Source organism: Sinocyclocheilus rhinocerous, unplaced genomic scaffold (genome assembly GCF_001515625.1).
Source record: "Sinocyclocheilus rhinocerous isolate Xijiao unplaced genomic scaffold, SAMN03320098_v1.1 scaffold445, whole genome shotgun sequence".
Lineage (NCBI taxonomy): Eukaryota > Metazoa > Chordata > Actinopteri > Cypriniformes > Cyprinidae > Sinocyclocheilus > Sinocyclocheilus rhinocerous.
In genome coordinates, this window is record NW_015645566.1 from 556,963 (window position 1) to 578,511 (window position 21,549).

A 21,549-nucleotide genomic window follows, 5' to 3' on the forward strand; every position below is an offset into this window, starting at 1 on the left:
ATCTGCGGGCAGCTAAGCGTTGTTGCGGAACGCCGGAGAATCTCTCTCTGGCTGCGTGAAACGGAGCAGCTCACACTCTGCAGCAGCTACTTGTTCACACACAGCTTCAGCTAATGATGGCAGGGCAAAACAGACCATTTCGAAAGCGTAATTACGTTTTACCCTACTAGAATTGATGCCGGAACGTTATCATATTCATAAGTGCAAGTCATTTGCATGTGAAAGTAGAAACATATGTATAGAAGTGTCCAGTGTTTCCCATAAATTGAGTTATTTGTGGCGGCTCGTCACAACAGACGGACCACCACAAATAGATTTTCCAAAAGGCTTATACTTCCTTGAATAAACTGAGCACTGCACGTTTCAAAATTAAAATGCAGCCGTTGTTTTTATATGAATGTATCTTTGAAAAGAACTGACCGCCCTCAGAAAAGCTTCTGTCATTTTCATTTCGTCTTTCCTGTAATGCCTGATAAAGTAGCGCTTATTTGATTACAGCCGTTACCGGGGAAACCGCTATATCTCTGCTCCAACAGCGCCTCTTGCTGGCAGAGAATGAATTTGCATTTGCAAGTCTGTGAGAAACACTGGTGTCTGTCAGCAAACATAAACAAAAAGCATACTTCAGAACTGTTTTGAGAAGGTGCTTAAGTTTTGAGCCATGTATTATTACTCTGAATTAGGCTACTACTACTATTACTATCTTGTACCCTGCAATAATCATTTACTCAAACTCACTTTTATGAGATGAAGGGGAAGAAGGAAAAAAAAAAGAAAATCGGCCAAACATATCGGCCACAAAAATCAGCATCTTATATCGGCCATCGGCTGCCCTGATTTCTAAATATCGGCACCGGCATCGGCCAGTGAAAAACCCATATCGGTCGACCTCTAGCCAACAGCGCCCCTACGGAATTAAAACTCCTTACTGAACGCACTTTAGGACCCAGGGGGGGCTGTCACTGCTGCCGCTGCACGTGCTATTACTGTTTACTCTATCACACACCGAATGCGTCATTCTGTACGTGCATTCTCAATTAAAATGCAGCGATCCAGAACAATGAATACAATCGCCATTCAGGCAAAACTTGCTTCAAGAATGAGCCACAATGCTGACGTGATCTAATCGCTAGCACACCCTGAACACATGTATGTGAGTTACTCTTCTTATCGGCAAGACATATCGGCATTATTTTTCATATCGGGCCGATGCCAATATTTACATTTAAAGCCATTATCGGCCGATTCCGATATTGGTCCGATAATATCGTGCATCAATCCGTGTATCATTCGATCATTCGTTTTTTTAATATTGAAAGTAGAAAAATGAGAATGTATATATATAAAAAACTATTTCTGCCCCAAATCTCAATTGTCTGAAAAATTTACTTCATTTTATTTATTCAAAATATTGTATTATTTAATTGCTTCCCTTATGGGTGCTGAAATATCACCTTGATTGTTTCTTAGTGAGACTCACTATCATCTTTGTCTTGTTTTTCTGAACAAAATATGTAAACATAATTAAAACAATATACATTATTTGGAGTAGCAAAACATATTACGAATAAGATGTTTTGTACTTATGTTGTCTTGTTTGTTTGTAGGTATTTTTCACTTGTTTCAGGCTAAACCTCACTAAATTTAAGTTAAAGGGGAAAAATCAAGTGACAGTAAAGCCCCGTTCACACCAAGAACGATAACTATAAAATTAACTAAAGATAACGATATTAGCGTCCACACCAGCGAACGATATCGTCTGTTTATTCTAAGCGCACATGAGTCTGCCGCTTTAAATTCTTGAGCGCGTTACAGCAGGATGGATTCTGATTGGCTGTCAGTGTTTTATCGTTCATCAGCTGGAAACAAAATCGTTTTGAAAGTGATCACAACGATATCGTTCCTCTGTATCGTTATCGTTATAGTTGTGGTGTGAACTATGCTATTCTTTATTACTGAGAATGATTTTTAGAACTATATCTTTATCGTTATCTTTATAGTTATCGTGCTTGGTGTGAACGGGCCTTAATGCAGCGAAAACCAAAACAGCAAACTGCAAGTAAATGTATCTCATTTTAAAAATGTCTAACTATTTTGATATTTAGTGTAGCCTGAAGGGCCCTTTTTAAGCAATAGTTTTTAGGTGTGTAGTTTTGAAATGTTCTTTGTTTGCCTTCCCTCTGCTCTCAGTGATTGATGCGTATTTAGTCAGTGCTGACAGCCTTTGCTCTGACCTCAGCCACACTGTTGTATGAAGAAAGTTGTTGTTGAGGAAGGTTGTGATTGTAAAGGCGGAATGCAGAGGAAGAGGTGTAACTCAAGAAGCGGAGGTCGCTCTAGACTGTTGCGTCTGGGCCAGTGTTTCATGGACAGAGGCCCATAGTTCACATTCCTAAACTCCTCTGTAATGCCTTAAACTACACTGGGAACACAATGTGCTTTCACATGAACTCTTCCCAGGAGTCTGCAATATTTACCTTTCTTTTTTCCCCTTATTCTTCTCTTTCTTTTCCTTCCAGGTTCGATATCTACAGGAAAGTGCCCAAAGATCTTACCCAGCCCACGTATACTGGAGCTTTCAGTGAGTGCCACAGTTTATAATGTTAATTTGCCATCATAGACCCTCATCCACTCCTGTCAACCAATAGCTTGCTTCATCTGGCACTGGCTTTTACAGCCTGTTGCTACTCTGCCGCTTTATTTGTGTGCTTCCTTTATTTGTGTGCTTCCTTTTTGTGTGTGCTCACATCAACATTCCTCCTTTGATCCACAATTGTATTTTTCCAAACCGGTTTGCTGAGTCAGTTTTAGTTTCCTAACTATGGCTCATCGTTCCCTCATGATTCGGAAGGATGGATGTTTGTAATGCTAGGTGTTGCCGTTTGACTCACGTAGTAGGACTATGTCATTCTACACTCGTTCCTGTGGCTCTTTCCATTGTTGTTTTGGCCTCGAGTGAATTACTTAACATTTAGTCATGTTTGCAGAAAACTGTGTAGACCAACCCTAAACTCAACCTAAACATTTTGTTCCTAAACCGGTTCTGTGATGAAGTTCTCACATACCCAGGGTAAATATCTATGGTTTGTAAGTTGGGCGGTTGTATTAAAGGGATAGTTCACCCCAAAATGAAAATTGTCATCATTTACGCATTTGTTCCAAACCTGTATAAGTTTATTTCTTCTGTTGAACATTAAAGAAGATATTTGAAAGAATGGTTAACCAAAGATATAGAAAAAAAATACTATAAAATATCTTCTATTGTGTTCAGCAGAAGAAAGAAATTCATACAGGTTTGGAACAACTTGAGAGTGAGTAAATAGTGAGCTATCCCTGTTTATGTTTTCAGAATGAACGTCTACTAAGAGAACATCGTTTGATTTTATGGACTTTAAGTTTTTCCTTATAGTTAACAAAATAGTTCCTTATAGTCAACAGGGAAAAAAATACAAAATATATGAAGACAACGGCATCTGTCTGTTTTTTTTTTTTTTTACTGTTTTTAAAGTTTTTCTGTATGAAACCAATGAGCAAAACAAAAATCAATGTTTAATCAACTTTTCTGCCTTTCTGTTGAGTTGACAAAAAGATAGGAAGGGAAACAGACAATAAGCTAAAATCAGTATTCAGTGAAGATAGCATCATTTGTATGATTTAATCCATCCTGTTTTTAAAGAAGATAACGTCATCTGATTTAATCAACTCTTTTTAGAACTTTTCAGTGTAGTTATAAATATATCAATACAGTTAACCAAAAGAAAAAGCAATCATTTACACGTAATAATAATATCATCGAAGTGTTAATAATTATTTCCCAGTATTATCTTCATTAAAGTGGAACAAGTGATATAACCCATATTGAACCTGAATCCGTGAGCTATGTGTCATAGCGACACGCCTTATTGTTTGTGTTATAGCTAAACATTAGCTTAGTAAACTGGAACAAACCAGACTCAGAGTATGACGTGTCAGCCACAAAGTCACGTGACCGAAGTGTCACTGGAGACTGTCTCCATGTAAATATGCACTAGCTTCTGCAGACAGCCTCTCAGTTTGACTCATTTGGTCACATGTTGAACTTGGTAACGATTACGTTAACCAGAGCAATAAAGCCACGCACATTTATTCGCCTGTTGAACACTCTTATGTAATGGCCCTTTGACTTTTAATATATGCTTGACGTCATTTTGCATAGTCAGGCATAATTTAAAGAAATGAAATCACTACTAACAACAAGGAACATTTCTGAAAATGAGTTACTTTCAGCAAACACTTTAACTGAAAATGTTTCTTTGAATAAATATCTTCACACAATATAACTCCAGTTTTGTTATACAAACAACTCACTAATGTTTTCTTGACCTTTTCTTATCCCCTCAGTTTCAATATGCTGCTGCGTCTTCATGTTGTTCCTCTTTCTCTCAGAACTGACGGGATTCATCGCTACAGAAATGTACGTATGAATGTTGTTCTCATGAAGACATCAGTCAAACATAGTATTAAAAAAATATATAAACAGGTGCATCTCAATAAATTAGAATGTCGTGGAAAAGTTCATTTATTTCAGTAATTCAACTCAAATCGTGAAACTCGTGTATTAAATAAATTAAATGCACACAGTCAATGTACATAGACACTGCCTTACAAGAACATACAAGCATGTTACGTTGAATGTCTTTAATTTCTGAATTAAAATTAATTGTCAATTAATTGGTTTATAATCAAAAATGTCTAAGTGATCCAACCGTCCAAAGATCGTAATTGGAAAAAAGTCTAGTTTAAAATCTGATGATGGTATCATAAATACAACCTCAAGAAACGGTCAGGATATTTTTGAATCCAAAATTATATTAGTGTACATTGATTTTAGTGCAATGGTATATGACGTTTTTATAGTTAGTAAAAATGGTATTTTGGGGTGTTTTTTTTTTATCAGCACTCAAGATGCTTGACTTATGACCCGAATGCAATCACACTGTTGTAACTTTAGTGACAGATCAGTTTCACACAGGACGTAGACATTGGTGCCTGTTTGTCAACTGCTTTCAAGTGTTCACCGGGGGAAGTGAGGAAACGAAAATTGCACTCACTGCAGTTTTGTCATTTTACTGTCAGGCTTGCATAATTTTTTGACTATGACCTTTACAGATGTCTAATGCTTGTCAGTACTATATTTAAAGTTTGTGTTTTCATATATGCGTGTGTGTTACAGAGTAAATGAACTGTATGTGGATGACCCCGATAAGGACAGTGGGGGGAAGATAGATGTGAGTTTAAACATCAGTTTGCCAAACTTACACTGTGATTGTGAGTATATACATAAAATACATAAACACTCTTCTGAATGATGTTTTTTTCATCCACATGTGTATCACATCATCCTTTGTTGACAAGTTATGAGTGTTAGCAGTGACATTACTGTTAGTATGGGATCTTAATTCATTTAGCAGAGCTCCTGACGTACATTGTGATAGGAAACGATGCACAATGGCGACCTCCCACACAGTTTACCATCACTGAAAGTCTCAGTTTGACACATTGTGTGTGCTTTCTCACAGAAGGATTAGGATAGACCTATCCGTCAGTCAAAACCAATCTTTTGAAACTCACCGGGAAAATGTATGGTCAGACATGAGCAAGCGTATGAGGAAATACTGTTTCATATTTGGTAATGCTGTGCATAAGTATTTGCCAAATAATACCTGATATGTCATGTTTGCGTAAATGATTCAGTCGCATGCCCTATTTAACTAGTGATCAACTCTTAAGTCACCATTGGAATATTGTGACAATAGTTGATCACTAGTTATTTAGATTAAGGCTGGGCAGTGTATCAAATGACTTTACTAGTGAGATAAAATGAGGAAACATTTAACTGAAAATGGTGAAAAGTTCTTCCTTATGTTTATTAAGTGAAAAGTGTGGTAATTGATTATATGCAGATTTTTACTGTAGTTTAGATGCATTCAATATCTAAATATTTTGAAGGTGACTGTTTTGATTGAATAAACTGGGGGGGGGAGGGGGGGTCCTAAAAATATTGAGATTTTTAGATGCAGCACCAAGCACTAATTAGGATCATTGAACGATAGGTCCAGTGATGAGTTTTGCCAAGCATAACCAATATCCCTTGCTGTTTTTTGACCAAATAAAAAAAAAAAAGTTACAATTCATTTGGAAAGTGACTTAAAGATTGTGTTTCTAAATGTCAGCATCCTCAGAGGAATTGTGGTCACCTCTGATGTCATTTTCGGGCAGATCCTCAAATGTTTGCAAAGACATTTGCAACTGGCTGTTTCACACACATTACACAGAGCCCAAACTATGTTCAGAACAACATCTTGGGCAGTTCTCATTGGTGAGAAACAAGAGGTTATGCCTATTATGGAAGACACATTTTCTTTTAAATGAGGCACTTCTGACTAAAACCCAAATTTTTCGGATTTTGTTATGAGTCATGGAGACAAGCCTCACTGTGATCTCAATAATGAGTGTACTGTTTTCAAACAACTATAAGAAGTACCAGTCGATGTCAAGTTTTACCTTTTCTGAAGAACGCGAGTGGCTATTTCCCTTGAAAAAGTTGCCTCCATGATGCTAAGGGTGGTTATTAGGGGATTGATAAGCTTGTAATGTATTCTTGAGAGGTTTCTAAGGTGTTGTGGTTGGTTGCTAGGTGGTTAATGCTGGCCCTCTGAAGTCAGATGTAAGTCTCTGGCCTCTAAATAGGACTTGAGTTATTACTTCAATGCAAATCAATGAGCTTTTTAGGTTATGCTCATTTTATTATCTACCAGATGAAATGTCTAATTGGTTAGAATAATAAGAGCAGTAATAGTACATGTTGCGAATGAATCAGTAGTCATTAAACATTAAAATTTGTTCCATAATAACTGATAATTGATACATGCCATATGACATGCCACATCATGTTATCCTTGGAAAGGATTTTTAACAAAAGTACATGTGGTCTTTCCATGTTGTTACTCTTACCGTGCTAAATTAATTCTTTCTAGAGGCAGACACATTGTTCCCTTGAAGTAGCAACGTGACTTTCGACACTTGTGTGCTTATGTGGAAAATGAGGATGCTTTTTCCTTCATGTGCTAAGAAAACGTTGCAAGACTTTTAGTGTTCTGGACACGCATCAGATTGTGCTTAAAAAGGCAATTAAATGTTTCTATTCACACATTTACTCTATAATGAGTGGAGATTGTGTGTTTGAAGTTTACTGGAATCCAATCCAAAAAAAAAAAAAAAAGATGTTATGGTTTAAGTCTTTAACTGTCCAAAAAGAAATAAGCGACCAGAGCAACGTCAGTAGTTCAGCTCAGTGGAAATAGTCAAACACTGGAAAGCGTTTAATGGAATCATTCTTCCTTTCATTTTCTGGCTGGCCTTTATTTTTTTATCATGAATAGTAATTATACCTGTACTTATACCAAGGGTAAAGGGTCAGTGTTGCTTTCTCGCCCATTTAGGAAGGCAGTCTTAAAATAGCATTGGGCAACGTGACAACATGCTCTTAGCATACACCACAGTGTCAGAAGATCTGCTACGTCACACTACTGAGGTTTTTTATTCCTTAGCTGTGAAAAGTCAAATAAACAGTTGTGTATAATGATTCTACTGAACTCATGAACATGTTGCATACATATGAAGATTTGGGATAGTTCACCAAAAAAAAAAGACTTTGCCAGTTAGTCTGTCAAGCTCCAAAAAACACCAAGAACAGTTGAGAAAATGATTATTTATGTACAGTGCACAGCATAAATGAGTACACCCCCTCTGAAACTTAACAAATTCAGCAATTACTCTTTGCTTAGAAGACATGTTATGGTTTTTTAGAGATATAATATTCCAGCAAGTCTGCTTGATCAGTTACCAAAGAAGAATGTTAAAATTATTCAAGAAAATACAATTTTCTTATCAAAGTGATAAAATGTTGTGTTGCAAAAATGAGTACACCCTCCTGAAAGTTACTAAATAAAACTAAAAAAAAAATAATTCTGGTGTAAGGTTAAGGCAAGTATTGATCAACAGGGAGTTAAACAGCACAGATGTGAAAATTTGTCATGAACTTGTACACTCAGTGCCAAGAAGTGTCAGAGCAGTGTACTTAGAGTTATGGAGGACATATGAAGTTCTAGAATATTACACTTGGTTGAATTAAATCTAGGTTGTGCTCAATTCTTGAGTTTATTATTTTACAGATATTAATGGCATGTATTTCTCTGTTTTTATTAAGAATATGTTTAATACATTTAAATTTTGCCATCTTTCTATGAATTATATTTGTGATCATTAAGAAAATACATATTTTGTATTTAATCAGAGGGGGTGTACTCATTTATGCTGTGCACTGTATTTATTTATTTATTTATTTATTTTTTTGTTATTGTTATTGAAAAGTGTCCTTTTATGCAATGTAAATGAAGGTGTTTCAAGCTCTGTGTCCTCACCATTTGTCTGTATTTTTCTATTTTCTGTTGTGTCTATATATTTGTATATACATAGTGGTGGGTTTGGACATCCAGGATGAGATGGGGCGGCATGAAGTGGGCCACATAGAGAATTCAATGAAAGTGCCTCTAAACAATGGTCACGGGTGCCGCTTTGAAGGGGAGTTCAGTATTAATAAAGTAAGAGATGCTTGACGTTAGTCGCATTCTTTTCTGCTTGTTGGGAGTTGAATGTTTCTTGTGGGACTTAAGGTATCAGGAGTGTCATTAGTGTCCTTGTAGATTCACATGCTAACTGAAGGAAAAACCATTTTTGTCTTCAAATGAAAAGCCTTCTCTCAAGTGAAAGGAGATTGTACTATCTGATGTCTTTGCCTGTGTGATAATGGTGTTGACTTTGTCTGTTTTCTGTAGGTTCCAGGAAACTTTCATGTGTCAACACATAGTGCGACTGCTCAGCCTCAGAGCCCTGATATGACCCACATCATCCACAAACTCGCCTTTGGGGAGAAGCTTCAGGTCGGTAGTCCACATGCAGTCAATTAGAAATATAGAAATGTAAAATAAACATGTAGAAATCATTGTCATACCACGCAATTGCAGGTGCAGCATGTCCGGGGGGCTTTTAATGCATTGGGTGGAGCCAACAGACTTCAGTCCAATGGTATGTCTTTTTGTGAGCGTTCTTCATTTGTAGCCGCTTACTCTATAGCGTACATAAGCAAAGGAAATGTTAAAAAAGTATTTTTTTTTGTGTGTGTGTGTGTATGTATATATATATATATGTATATACTTATATACAGTATACACACACACACACATTCATAGTTTTTTTTGTATGTAAATTATTTTTGTATGTGTGTGTAGCGAATCAGCTCATGGGGAAATATGAATAATTAATCATAACTAGTTATAATTAATTATAAATATTTAGATCCGCTGTAGACATACAATAGTGTTTCATATGTACAGTGCAATGCAATTCATATGTACAGTGATTTGAATATACCTCTTCAGTGATGAGTGTATTTAATTTGTGTCAGAAATGTCAGGGTGATGCAACTGTCCTGGTATCCTAATGAGGAAGGCTCATTATGGTGGTAACACTTTATAATAAGATCACATTATTTCATTGTTAGTTAATGCGTTTACTAACAATGCACAGTACATTCATTATTAATCACAAGTACTTATTAACAAGTGCTAACATTACATTTGCAATATATAATGCTAAAAATACAACTATTCATTGTTATTTCATGTTAGGCCTTAAATAATGTTAACAGATACAGCTTTAATAATGTATTGTAAAGGTTGAGATTAACATTTACTAATATTATTAACTGCATTAGAAGTATTTTCAATTATTAGTTTGTTTTCTAATGTAGTTAAATTATGTTAACCAATAAAACCTTATTGTAAAGTGTTACTATACTAGTTTATTATTGTTGTTTAGAAAATATACTGTAACAGAACTGCTTAACTGCTTGGTGATATTTGAAAAACTTTTGTCTGCCAAATAAAAGTAATGTGGCGCAACCAAACCAAACCAAACATAAAAAGGAAATGATATCATATAGAGCAGTGTTTCCCAACCTTTTTTTAGTCGCGGCACCCCTGCTCTCGACAGACGGCACCCCAGGGTGCCGCGGCACCCCGGTTGGGAAACACTGATATAGAGGACCCCTGCAAACCCTCATGACTGTGTATAAATGGCAATAAATCTTCTATCTGACAAGGCAGGATTAGAGGGACGGTCCGAATGCTCAATCTCTTTAAGGTTGAGTGGATTCTAATTGGCTACCAATGTTTTTGCTTCATCAGCTGGAAAAAAAAAATTTCTGAAAGTGATTCCAACGATATTGATCCTCTGTGCTATAGTGTGGACTTTGCAGAAGTAGAATGATAATTATAACCATATTATAACCATATGGTTAAAGTTATCATCTTGGTTTGAACAGATATTAACTGTAGTACCAAAACATTTATCAAATCTTTTGCCCCAGATAGGCCTAAGAATCCTTAAGCCATGTTTTTTTGAGTATCATTCATGTCCTTAGTAGGGGGGAAGTAACATGAGTTACTGTAGAAGTTTGTTCAAACCTTCAAGTATGAGCAGGACTGTTATTGCTGCATTACTGCTGCACACACTGCTTATTCTTGTTCATTTGTGGACTCGTGTAACTGAGAGACATCAAAGTGTAATGCTTATGAGCGTCCAACCGAACACGTCTCACAGATTGTATTACAAAACAGCACATAAATAGATCATAGTAACAGGAGAAAGAACTACGTCACTCAAATAAAATAAGCCACCACCCTGTTTGTTTTTTTATCTGTATCTGTGTATAATTTCTAGAGAAATGAAGCCATGTGTTTCTTTTTCTTCAGCTTTAGCATCTCACGATTACATTCTCAAGATCGTCCCTACAGTTTATGAGGACCTGGGAGGGAAGCAGAGATTTTCCTACCAGTACACCGTGGCAAACAAGGTAATCTGAGACACACACATCCACGTTACTGAGAAGCTCGCGTGAAGTTGCGAGTCTAAATATATGAATGCGCTTTGCTGATGGCTCTTAAATCAGCCTGTGGTTACCACAGATGCTGAATGAATTATGTCTCTCTATTATTAAGTACCATCAACCATTTATCACCTCTAAAGACACTTAGGGGACGTTTGCAGTGACAGCTGGCGGCATTATGTGTGTACGTGACCAGAAGGCCATGTGCTGTGAGTTAATATGTAGTCAGGTTGTTCTTATTCAGAGGGTGTGAAAAGTACTCAAAGTATGAGTGTAGTGTCAAACCCTTGTTCTGACTCTGCAAGGCTCTAGGAGACACCTGGTGTGAAACAGAAAGTCTGAAAGTGTTCAGCAGCAACTGATTTGATATTCATATGCATATAGTTGTTTATAGAGTAATTGTCAACGCTGTCCAAATTCAGGTCAACTTTGGTCTTATTATACATATTGCTTGGTTTTATATATACAGCCAAATGGTTTACATTGGCTGTTTTAAACTGGAGATTTGACTTGACTATGAGGGTTTTATCCTTACACAATTAGGCTGCTTTTAATTTTTCTTTTTTTTCTTGTTGGTTTTACATACATTTGGTTTTTGTATTTTTTAAATCATATTCATAATATTTTAACTTAAATAATTATTCATTGAAACTAAATCAAAAGTAATTTATTAATTTCTGTCCTAATAAATTGACACCTGATTTCAGGGGTCACCCACATCTCCACTAATGCATTCATGCTGTGTAATATGTATTTTTTTTATTTCACATAAAATTCTATATTATTTATAATAAGTAATCTGAAGGAAAACAACACAGAACTGTATGCATTTATACAGTTCAAACAATTAAAGAAGCAAACAATTATTTGAAAATGGGACAAAAAGACAAAAGGTACAAGTTTGTTGTGCACTTAACTTTATTGAGGGAAAGAAATGCAACCCCATGAAGTTTTGTGACATGACATAATCAAATTAAAAACGATTGAGTAGTATTAAATTGTTGATTTAATATACAGTATCTCACATAAGTGAGTACACCCCTCACATTTTCGTAAATATTTTATTATATCTTTTCATGTGACAACACTGAAGAAATGACACTTTGCTACAATGTAAAGTAGTGAGTGTACAGCTTGTATAACAGTGTAAATTTGCTGTCCCCTCAAAATAACTCAACACACAGCCATTAATGTCTAAACCGCTGGCCACAAAAGTGAGTACACCCCTAAGTGAAAATATCCAAATTGGGCCCAATTAGCCATTTTCACTCCCCGGTGTCATGTGACTCATTAGTGTTACAAGGTCTCAGGTGTGAATCGGGAGCAGGTGTGTTAAATTTGGTGTTATTGCTCTCACTCTCTCATACTGGTCACTGGAAGTTCAACATGGCACCTCATGGCAAAGAACTCTCTGAGGATCTGAAAAAAAGAATTGTTGCTCTACATAAAGATGGCGTAGGCTATAAGAAGATTGCCAAGACCCTGAAACTGAGCTGCAGCACGGTGGCCAAGACCATACAGCGGTTTAACAGGACAGGTTCCACTCAGAACAGGCCTCGCCATGGTCGACCAAAGAAGTTGAGTGCACGTGCTCAGCATCATATCCAGAGGTTGTGTTTGGGAAATAGACGTATGAGTGCTGCCAGCATTGCTGCAGAGGTTGAAGAGGTGGGGGGTCAGCCTGTCAGTGCTCAGACCATACGCCGCACACTGCATCAAATTGGTCTGCATGGCTGTCGTCCCAGAAGGAAGCCTCTTCTAAAGATGATGCACAAGAAAGCCCGCAAACAGTTTGCTGAAGACAAGCAGACTAAGGACATGGATTACTGGAACCATGTCCTGTGGTCTGATGAGACCAAGATAAACTTATTTGGTTCAGATGGTGTCAAGCGTGTGTGGCGGCAACCAGGTGAGGAGTACAAAGACAAGTGTGTCTTGCCTACAGTCAAGCATGGTGGTGGGAGTGTCATGGTCTGGGGCTGCATGAGTGCTGCCGGCACTGGGGAGCTACAGTTCATTGAGGGAACCATGAATGCCAACATGTACTGTGACATACTGAAGCAGAGCATGATCCCCTCCCTTCGGAGACTGGGCCGCAGGGCAGTATTCCAACATGATAACGACCCCAAACACACCTCCAAGACGACCACTGCCTTGCTAAAGAAGCTGAGGGTAAAGGTGATGGATTGGCCAAGCATGGGCATCCTCAAACGGAAGGTGGAGGAGCGCAAGGTCTCTAACATCCACCAGCTCCGTGATGTCGTCATGGAGGAGTGGAAGAGGACTCCAGTGGCAACCTGTGAAGCTCTGGTGAACTCCATGCCCAAGAGGGTTAAGGCAGTGCTGGAAAATAATGGTGGCCACACAAAATATTGACACTTTGGGCCCAATTTGGACATTTTCACTTAGGGGTGTACTCACTTTTGTGGCCAGCGGTTTAGACATTAATGGCTGTGTGTTGAGTTATTTTGAGGGGACAGCAAATTTACACTGTTATACAAGCTGTACACTCACTACTTTACATTGTAGCAAAGTGTCATTTCTTCAGTGTTGTCACATGAAAAGATATAATAAAATATTTACAAAAATGTGAGGGGTGTACTCACTTCTGTAAGATACTGTACATAATAAATAAACACAGTACACATACATATATTATGTAAACAAAAACTTTTCTTTATTTTACACTTTAAATCAAGGGTCGTCCAGCGAGCTGTGACCTCAGTATATTTTAACAAATGGAATATGTATTTTCCTGGCCACGGTCAATACAATTTTATAAGTAAGCTATTATAGTAATTATTATAAGTAAGCTACGAGCTAGGTAGCAAGGGATCTTTTTGGCAACAGTTTTAACCTTGAAATTATATGACACCAACATTGATTCTTTATAAATGAAACATGAATTTTATTGGCTATTCTAGATTACATCAAAACTAGGCTAAAACACACAAACATACACACACACACACATATACAGTTTATTAGATTGAGAGTTGACGGAGTTGCATGACGTTCAACTTCTAACTCGTTTCACGAGTGATTTAAATTCACCTGAGAGACTTCCCAAAGCAGAGAATTTGTCTTAATTTTACTGCTTAAATTAGCTGGAAACCAGTTCAGCAGAGATACGATATTGTTTGTTACGGGCGCTTTGTCGCGCACACCAAGGTGAAAGCCAAAGTTCTTTTAAGCGAGAGAGCGAGTCCGCGAACAAGAGCGTTGTGTCCATTTTAAGCAGGCTGACCTTTGGTCCGCCCTATTAAATCAATATATTTTATGTCTATTGCAAAATATGCATATTCAAATATTTAAGTAGTTTGCTAGTGTAGGGAGACATCATTTACAGTGCTTCATGGGAGTGGGTGTAGCTCTTTGGCCTGGTTTGATCATTTCAGGTCTCTGATTGGTTTAGATTTCTCTGCAGAATCATGGGTAATGTAGTTTTTCACCAGGAATTCCACTGTTAAAAATCTGTTCCCCTATAAAGAAAATGAATTTCCACCTCTTGAAGAACACATGTATTCAGTTTAAACAGTACTGGAGTATAGTGCACTGAGTCCAGTATACTAATGAACATTAGTTGAGCATTACTGTATGGTTATTTACTAATTCAATGATATATACTATTGTAATGTCAAAGAGTTGATCTTTTATTACGCATGAAAATGGAAAAAGCTTGTTCAGCGACCAATTCTCGCTATTAACTATAGTTGCTTATTGGCTTGCATATTACTAGCATATTGGCTGTTTATTAGCATTTATAAAGCACATATTAATGTCTTATTCTGCATGACTCTATTTTAGATCACTCAATCCAACCCCATACCTACACTAAACAACTAGCTTACTATTAATAAGCAGCAAATTAGGAGTTTATTCATAGTTAATAGTTAATTAATAGTGAGAATTGGTCCCCAAGCTAAAGTGTGACCAAAAGTTCTATTTGTTGGGTTGTTTTCTAGGAGTATGTGGCATATAGCCATACGGGACGCATCATCCCGGCGATATGGTTTCGCTATGACCTGAGTCCAATCACAGTGAAATACACAGAGAGGAGACAGCCGTTCTACCGCTTCATCACTACTGTGAGTCCGCTCTCTGTGTTTATATGTTTCTCTCTGTCTCTCTCTCCCTAATGATATATATGTTGACTTTGTCTCGGTCAGATTTGCGCTATTATCGGTGGGACGTTCACAGTGGCGGGCATCATTGACTCCTGCATATTCACGGCCTCTGAAGCCTGGAAGAAAATCCAGATTGGGAAAATGTCATGAGTACTCATATCTACGTACCATGCCGTTTATTTATGCCAGCCAAACCTCTGCACACCCATCATTACACCCTTTTATTATGACCGACACTAACTGGAAAAGATTGTCATGCCAGTTCAATTCTCTGTGTGCTGGATTTCATCTCTAAACATTTAATACAATGAATTACAGGGATTTCACTTGGGGCATGTAGGTGGTTTCCTTACTTCACTGCCATATTAATTCACCCACAACTTTCATAGAACTGATGTGGAAAGAACCTTTCTCGCTCATTGGAAGGACGCCAGGGTTTCCTCGTTCAAATACACATGACTGAGATGTGTAAGTGTATAGTGTTGCATACAAGGCATAGTGTCACTTTGATCGGTTATAGTGAAAGAGTTTAAATAGAATTCCCCTTAAAGAGAAATAATCACTGAATTGATTCAATATGTACCTTCATAGGAACTGGGCTTTTTTTTTTTTACCAAGTCCTGCTTGATATGATAGGGTTAACCTCATGAAACCTGTCAGAGAGCATGTCTTGTTTGATTTTTGGGGTCATATTGCACCTCAAAATGAAATGGACAAAAATTATGTTGTAAAAACATTTTTGCATCGTGATTTATTTGCATGACAGTTAAACCCATTTCTCCTGATTCTCATTACATTATACAAATAATTGTGTATTATTTATAGTGAGTTTGCACATCATGGTAGTATGTTGTTGTTTTTTTGCCTTTAGTATGTGCAGATTTAAATGATTTTACTGTATTTTTACACTATTGTATTACACTAATGGGAATTATCATTGAGAATTATGTCCAGATGCATTACGGTAATGAGAGTTTGGGGTTAAATGTGTTTTTAATTATCATGAAAATGTCATGTTTCTAAAATCGGATTGATTTTCATATTTCTTTTGATTTGGGGGTGGACTGTGAGCTGTACGTATTTCATGAGATGAACCTGTATGTTTTTAAAGAAGTGGATGCTGGTCTTATTTGGGTTTAATTAAGGTAACTATTCCCAGATTCTCTTTCCATGTTACATTTCGGTTATCTTGCACTCTGATGTCATTCTGGTTGTAGACCTGCATTTTATTTTGTTTGTTTGATTGAAGGGAAATTATGAATGTCTTCTTTTTTAACTAAAAGACTCTTGAAGGAATGGTTTTTGTTTATTTCCGTGTCTCTAAAGGTACTTTGTGGCTTAACGGTACTTTTATTTCCTCAGTTTATAATGTTTAATGGTTAACCTTTTATTGTTTTGAAGATTAGGCTGGAAACGTGTTGTTTACGTCTTGTCAAGCGTTCCCTCTCAACATTGATAGGAAATTATTCAGCCTCTTTACAGCAGTGTTTTGACCATGTTCTAAAATCTGGTTGCACTGGTTACACAGGACTGTTCCACATGAAAGCAAGCTATGCGTCAAATGTGTGATGCGTCGTTGCCACAAGTTGACATGGCAACAGAAGTGTATTTTCACTACATTTAATGAGAAATTAAATGACAACCTACTTTTCAGCTTCGTGGCTCAAACTATTTTTTTTCTTTTAGTCAAACTTTAATCAATCAAACCATGACTGTTGAGTTTCCACGCTCGTTTCAGCAGATATAATTTAGCCCTACTTAATCAAATCTGGGCTACGCCACTTTATTCTCTTTGTTTACCATGGTTAGAATAAACCACAGCAACAGCTGCTTTCATTGTTGTTTGTTTGTCTTTTCAAAATTCAGGTTAGTTTTTTTTAAAGGTGTACCATAATGTTGAAAAGGAATCAAAATAAACATTATGGAGCCATTCAACACAAGACTTGTTTCTTAATTAGGTTATTAAATGAGTACTTTGAATTTATTGTCTTTAATAATAATGTCTCCTGATATAATACATGTATGTTTCCATAAAATTATTATTAAAATATAACCATATAATTGTTTTATGCAGTATTGTAAAAATTATGTAAATTTAAAAAAATATTTAACATCAGATCCCTTACGAAAAAGAAGTTTATTCAAGTGTGCTATTAGTATACTTCTTTTAAACAAAAAAATAGGAAAGTATACTTTTAGTCTACTTTTTATGTACTTCTCAGAAATGGGCTTTATGTACTTCTCAGAAATATACTTACAATGACATTTAAGTATACTTGACTTATACTGTATTGAAATAGTACACTTACAAGTATACTACTAGTACACTGATATTTGTATACTTACTACATAAAGTATACTTAAAAAATATACTTGAACTTTACTTAAGTATACTTACTAAAATAAACTTGAAGTATACTACTTTTTGGTAAGGGATGTCACTTAAACAAAAAAAATCAATCAAAAGATGATATATTCATTTATTTATTTTTTCTCCATTCTGGTTCTTTTCTCTCTTTTTTTGTACAAATACAAAGAAGTTTAATCTTTATATAAAGATATATGTAACTAAGGCGATAAAATACTTTTTTGGTTTGAAATGGACATAATGGTGCCACCCAGTGGCTGCTAAGAGAACTTTACAAAGCTAGACTTCAGCTCAGTTAGTTGTGAGGGGGCGGGGCCTGGTTACGGCTGGCCAATCGGTGCTGTTACAGGTTGGAGGTTGCCGGGCAGGCTCCCTGGTATTTGGCCTGATCCGAGGAGGAGAAGAAGTCGCTGACGCCCTCCTCCGACAGCTGGCCGTACTCGTTGTTGTAGAAGGTTTGGCCCGAGAGCTGGCTGAAGAAGGGTGGGCGCAGTGTGCTGCCGCTGCTGCTCGTGGACGGAGAACTGATGAGGCGTTCTGTGCTGTGGCCCGCCGATGTACTACAGAGCCGATGTGAGAGTTCACACAATGACAAAATGCTTAATGCAACTCCAGAGTATGAAAACTGATCAATTATAAATGAAGTAAGCCATAGCCCTAGTCATTTTTCTTATGATAAATGGTGTGCATAATGTTCAGTATCGCCTACTTTTTCAACATGGCCCCTCTGTGCTTGTGTTCAAACCTCTCGAGCTCATCTGATGCCAAAACCATCCCACTGTCTGTCTGGCTGTCCTATAGGGGCACAACAATGCATGAAACAATATACATGTTAACATCCTTTAGCGTACAAAGACTATACATATACTGGAGGTCTTAGTCTTACATGATGTGTCTTGTGTGATGTCATTTCCAGAGGAAGTTCCTCAAAGGTCTTCACTCGTGAGTGACACGTGCTGGAGGGTCCGACCATGATGCAGCCAGCGAAAGGCACACAGTTGTAATATCTAGTCAGAGAGAAGCATATATATATTCGACAAAGGGGCATAAGAACAGTGGAAAGTCCACCACAATCCTGTTAGGTGGCTGTGTCTATAATATTTTGGTCTTGAGAGACCAAGATATTCTTAAATGTAAATACATGCGATTTTTTTCCGTTTCATTGTCCGTCGTGTAAAAATCTAAGTCTGATTGATTAGAAAGACAATAGCACATCTCTCCTTGATAAGACACATTTATCATAGACATAATATGTTTTTCATACTAAGGGTTATTTATGGCTTATTCAAATTCCTAATCCAGCATACTAGAAGAAAGTACTAATATTACTTTAACCTACACTCAATCATATTTGATGTACATGAAGGCCTTTAAATTCTTAACATCATCAAAACTTAAAAAACCTGTTGTACACAATCTATTACATGCCTTCTGTTGTTGATAGTTTATACTTGGCAAGTATTACTAATACTAAACTAATACTTAAAATGTACATGTGTCTTTGCTGTAAAATCTTTACTGATTTTATAAAGTAAAGGAAAGAATCGTTTTTTATCGTTAGTACTATTTCGAAAAGAACACTTACTGATCTGAACTTAATTACACAATGTAACAAAAATTAGTTTCACTTCAATTTTTTTCTGGTTCTGTAATTCTGTGGTGCCAATTATTATTGTACTATTGCACTATATAATCAACATTTTGTTAAATATTTAGGTCAGGTAAATTTTAGAACTATCATTAATTATGAAAAAATGGTTTAGTATAGAAAAGTTTTTGTTTTGCATGTTTGTTTGTTTTTTTTTTAGATAATTTGCTTTCACAAGGATGGGAACATTCTAGAAGTTTCTGTAACATTCTGGACTATTCTGTAAAACTCTAGTGCTTTCTGAAACATTCCAGAACATTGTGGGACGAGTCATAAAACACAAAAATCCTCCAGCGTACACTTCTGAAATTTTGGACGAGTCAATTTTGGTAACTGACAACTTGTTGTTAGCTCAGTATTATGCATGTACCATGTCATTTTTATGCACGAGTAATACACCATGCTGTAAGAGTAATAATATCTGTAAGAAGTCTGCTATAGAGCTATACAGATCTCATTGATTTACCTTACAAGATATCACAATTTCAAAAATATCAGCAAGTTCCCCGAATTGCATATTTTTTATTTTTTTGGGTGAATGAAATTGAGGTGTTTTATCCTCATTGAGTATGAGCTCCATATTCTCCCTATCACACTATATGTGACCCTGGACCACAAAACTAGTCATAAGGGTCAATTTCTCGAAATTGAGATTTATACATCATCTGAAAGCTGAATAAATAAGCTTTCCATTGATGTGTGGTTTGTTAGGATAGGATAATATTCGGCCGAGATACAACTATTTGAATATCTGGAATCGGGATACAAAAAAATAAAAATACTGAGAAAATCATCTTTAAAGTTGTCCAAATGAAGTTCTTAGCAATGCATATTACTAATCAAAAATTAAGTTTTGATATATTTACGGTAGGAAATTTGCACAATATCTTCATGGAACATGATCTTTACTTAATATCCTAATGATTTTTGGCATAAAAGAAAAATCGATAATTTTGACCCATACAATGTATTTTTGGCTATTGCTACAAATATACCCCAGCGACTTAAGACTGCTTTTGTGCTCCAGGGTCACATATTAGCCATAAAAAAACCGATGTATCAATATATATATATATATATAAAGATTTTTTCAGGCTTTACAGAGTTAAGAACATTATAAGTCAACATAAGGCCCCCAACTAAGGTTGCCAACTTCAGAAAAGGAAAATAAGGGGCAATTGTGGTTTTTCATAGAAAAATAAGGGACAGAATAAGGGACACACACACAGGCCTATTATATATATATATATACACACACACATTGGTTTTATGTTAAGTTAGTTTTAAGAAAAGAAATATGACTGTTTGAAAAAGGAAATTTGATTATTAAATTAGTTTTTAAAAGAGGTAAATTATCTTAAAATTTCACATGGGTTTGAATCAGATTCATTCAGATGGTCAATTTACACTCAGATGGGCATCTTACCCACTGACTTGGGTCAACTTACCCCCACCGTGGGGCAAATTGAGCCGCAGAAACACTTTTTTATAAGAAGCCATATTTTTAGAACCCTTTGTCATAGATACATTCTGATCATTTAAAATGATATAGGAAACATCCTGAAACTACTTTAGATAATTTTATTGTACTTCTGCGTCATTTTCCCTTATCTTGAGGACCACATCAATAAAAAATGGCTCATCTTACCCCACTTTCCCCTACTATGTTTTTATATTAAATTATGGAAAATAACTGTTGCAGTGCTGCAAAACTATTAACTTTTTTACCACAAAAAGAATAGCAATGTACAAACAATTCCAAGATTTACTAGTCATTACTTTTATAAATAATTGCAACTGCAATTATTTATAAGTAACCTAATATATTTCAAATAATTTCTATGACTCTGTTAGCCTGCATTGCTTGAACATTGCTGCATTGCTTGATTTCGAAAATGAATCCCGCATTTATGAGGGAATTAGGCTGTCACTCCTGAAACTTTGCTGCGTGTACAGGGCATACAGCGGGTAAAATAAGTATTGAACACATCACCATTTTTCTCAGTAAATATATTTCTAAAGGTGCTGTTGACATGAAATTTTCACCAGATGTCCAAGTAAACCATAAAGACAAAGAAAGCAATACAAATAAGTTCAGAAATTAAGTTCTGTGTAATAAAGTAGAATGACGCAGGGAAAAAAGTATTGAGCACATGAAGAAAGGGAGGAGCAAAAAGGCATGGAAAGCCAAGACACCAGCTGAAATCTATCAGTAATTAGAAAGCAATCCTGCTCCTAGTCAGTGGAAATTAATATTAGTTGGTTCAGTCCCAACTGATGGCCTATAAAAAGATGTCTCATGACCAACGTGTCACACAAGAAACATTTCATGATGGGTAAAAGCAAAGAACTTTCTCAAGACCTTCGCAACCTTATTGTTGCAAAACATACTGATGGCATTGGTTACAGAAGGATTTCT

The 21,549-nt window shown here is 36.3% G+C and overlaps 2 protein-coding genes across 3 annotated transcripts in view; one reads left to right on the forward strand and one right to left on the reverse strand.

Moving 5' to 3' along the window:
• Positions 1-15,958, forward strand: part of ergic1 (endoplasmic reticulum-golgi intermediate compartment 1) — a 24,773-nt gene extending 8,815 nt beyond the window's left edge. Inside the window, exons 2-10 of one of the 2 annotated variants that reach the window (XM_016510539.1) lie at positions 2,520-2,581; positions 4,381-4,453; positions 5,213-5,307; positions 8,518-8,642; positions 8,877-8,981; positions 9,066-9,126; positions 10,854-10,954; positions 14,953-15,075; positions 15,157-15,958. In XM_016510539.1, the coding sequence (XP_016366025.1) occupies positions 2,520-2,581; positions 4,381-4,453; positions 5,213-5,307; positions 8,518-8,642; positions 8,877-8,981; positions 9,066-9,126; positions 10,854-10,954; positions 14,953-15,075; positions 15,157-15,264 (853 nt within the window). In that variant the 3' untranslated portion in view covers positions 15,265-15,958. The remainder of the gene's footprint in view (positions 1-2,519; positions 2,582-4,380; positions 4,454-5,212; positions 5,308-8,517; positions 8,643-8,876; positions 8,982-9,065; positions 9,127-10,853; positions 10,955-14,952; positions 15,076-15,156) is intronic. The other variant, XM_016510540.1, reaches the window with a different exon arrangement.
• A 1,655-nt stretch (positions 15,959-17,613) lies between these two features.
• LOC107706735 (vascular endothelial growth factor receptor 3-like) overlaps positions 17,614-21,549 on the reverse strand; it is a 54,021-nt gene continuing 50,085 nt past the window's right edge. Inside the window, exons 28-30 of the mRNA XM_016510542.1 lie at positions 18,369-18,489; positions 18,192-18,277; positions 17,614-18,042 (exon numbers count right to left, since the gene is read on the reverse strand). Coding sequence (XP_016366028.1) covers positions 17,826-18,042; positions 18,192-18,277; positions 18,369-18,489 — 424 coding nt within the window. The 3' untranslated portion in view covers positions 17,614-17,825. The remainder of the gene's footprint in view (positions 18,043-18,191; positions 18,278-18,368; positions 18,490-21,549) is intronic.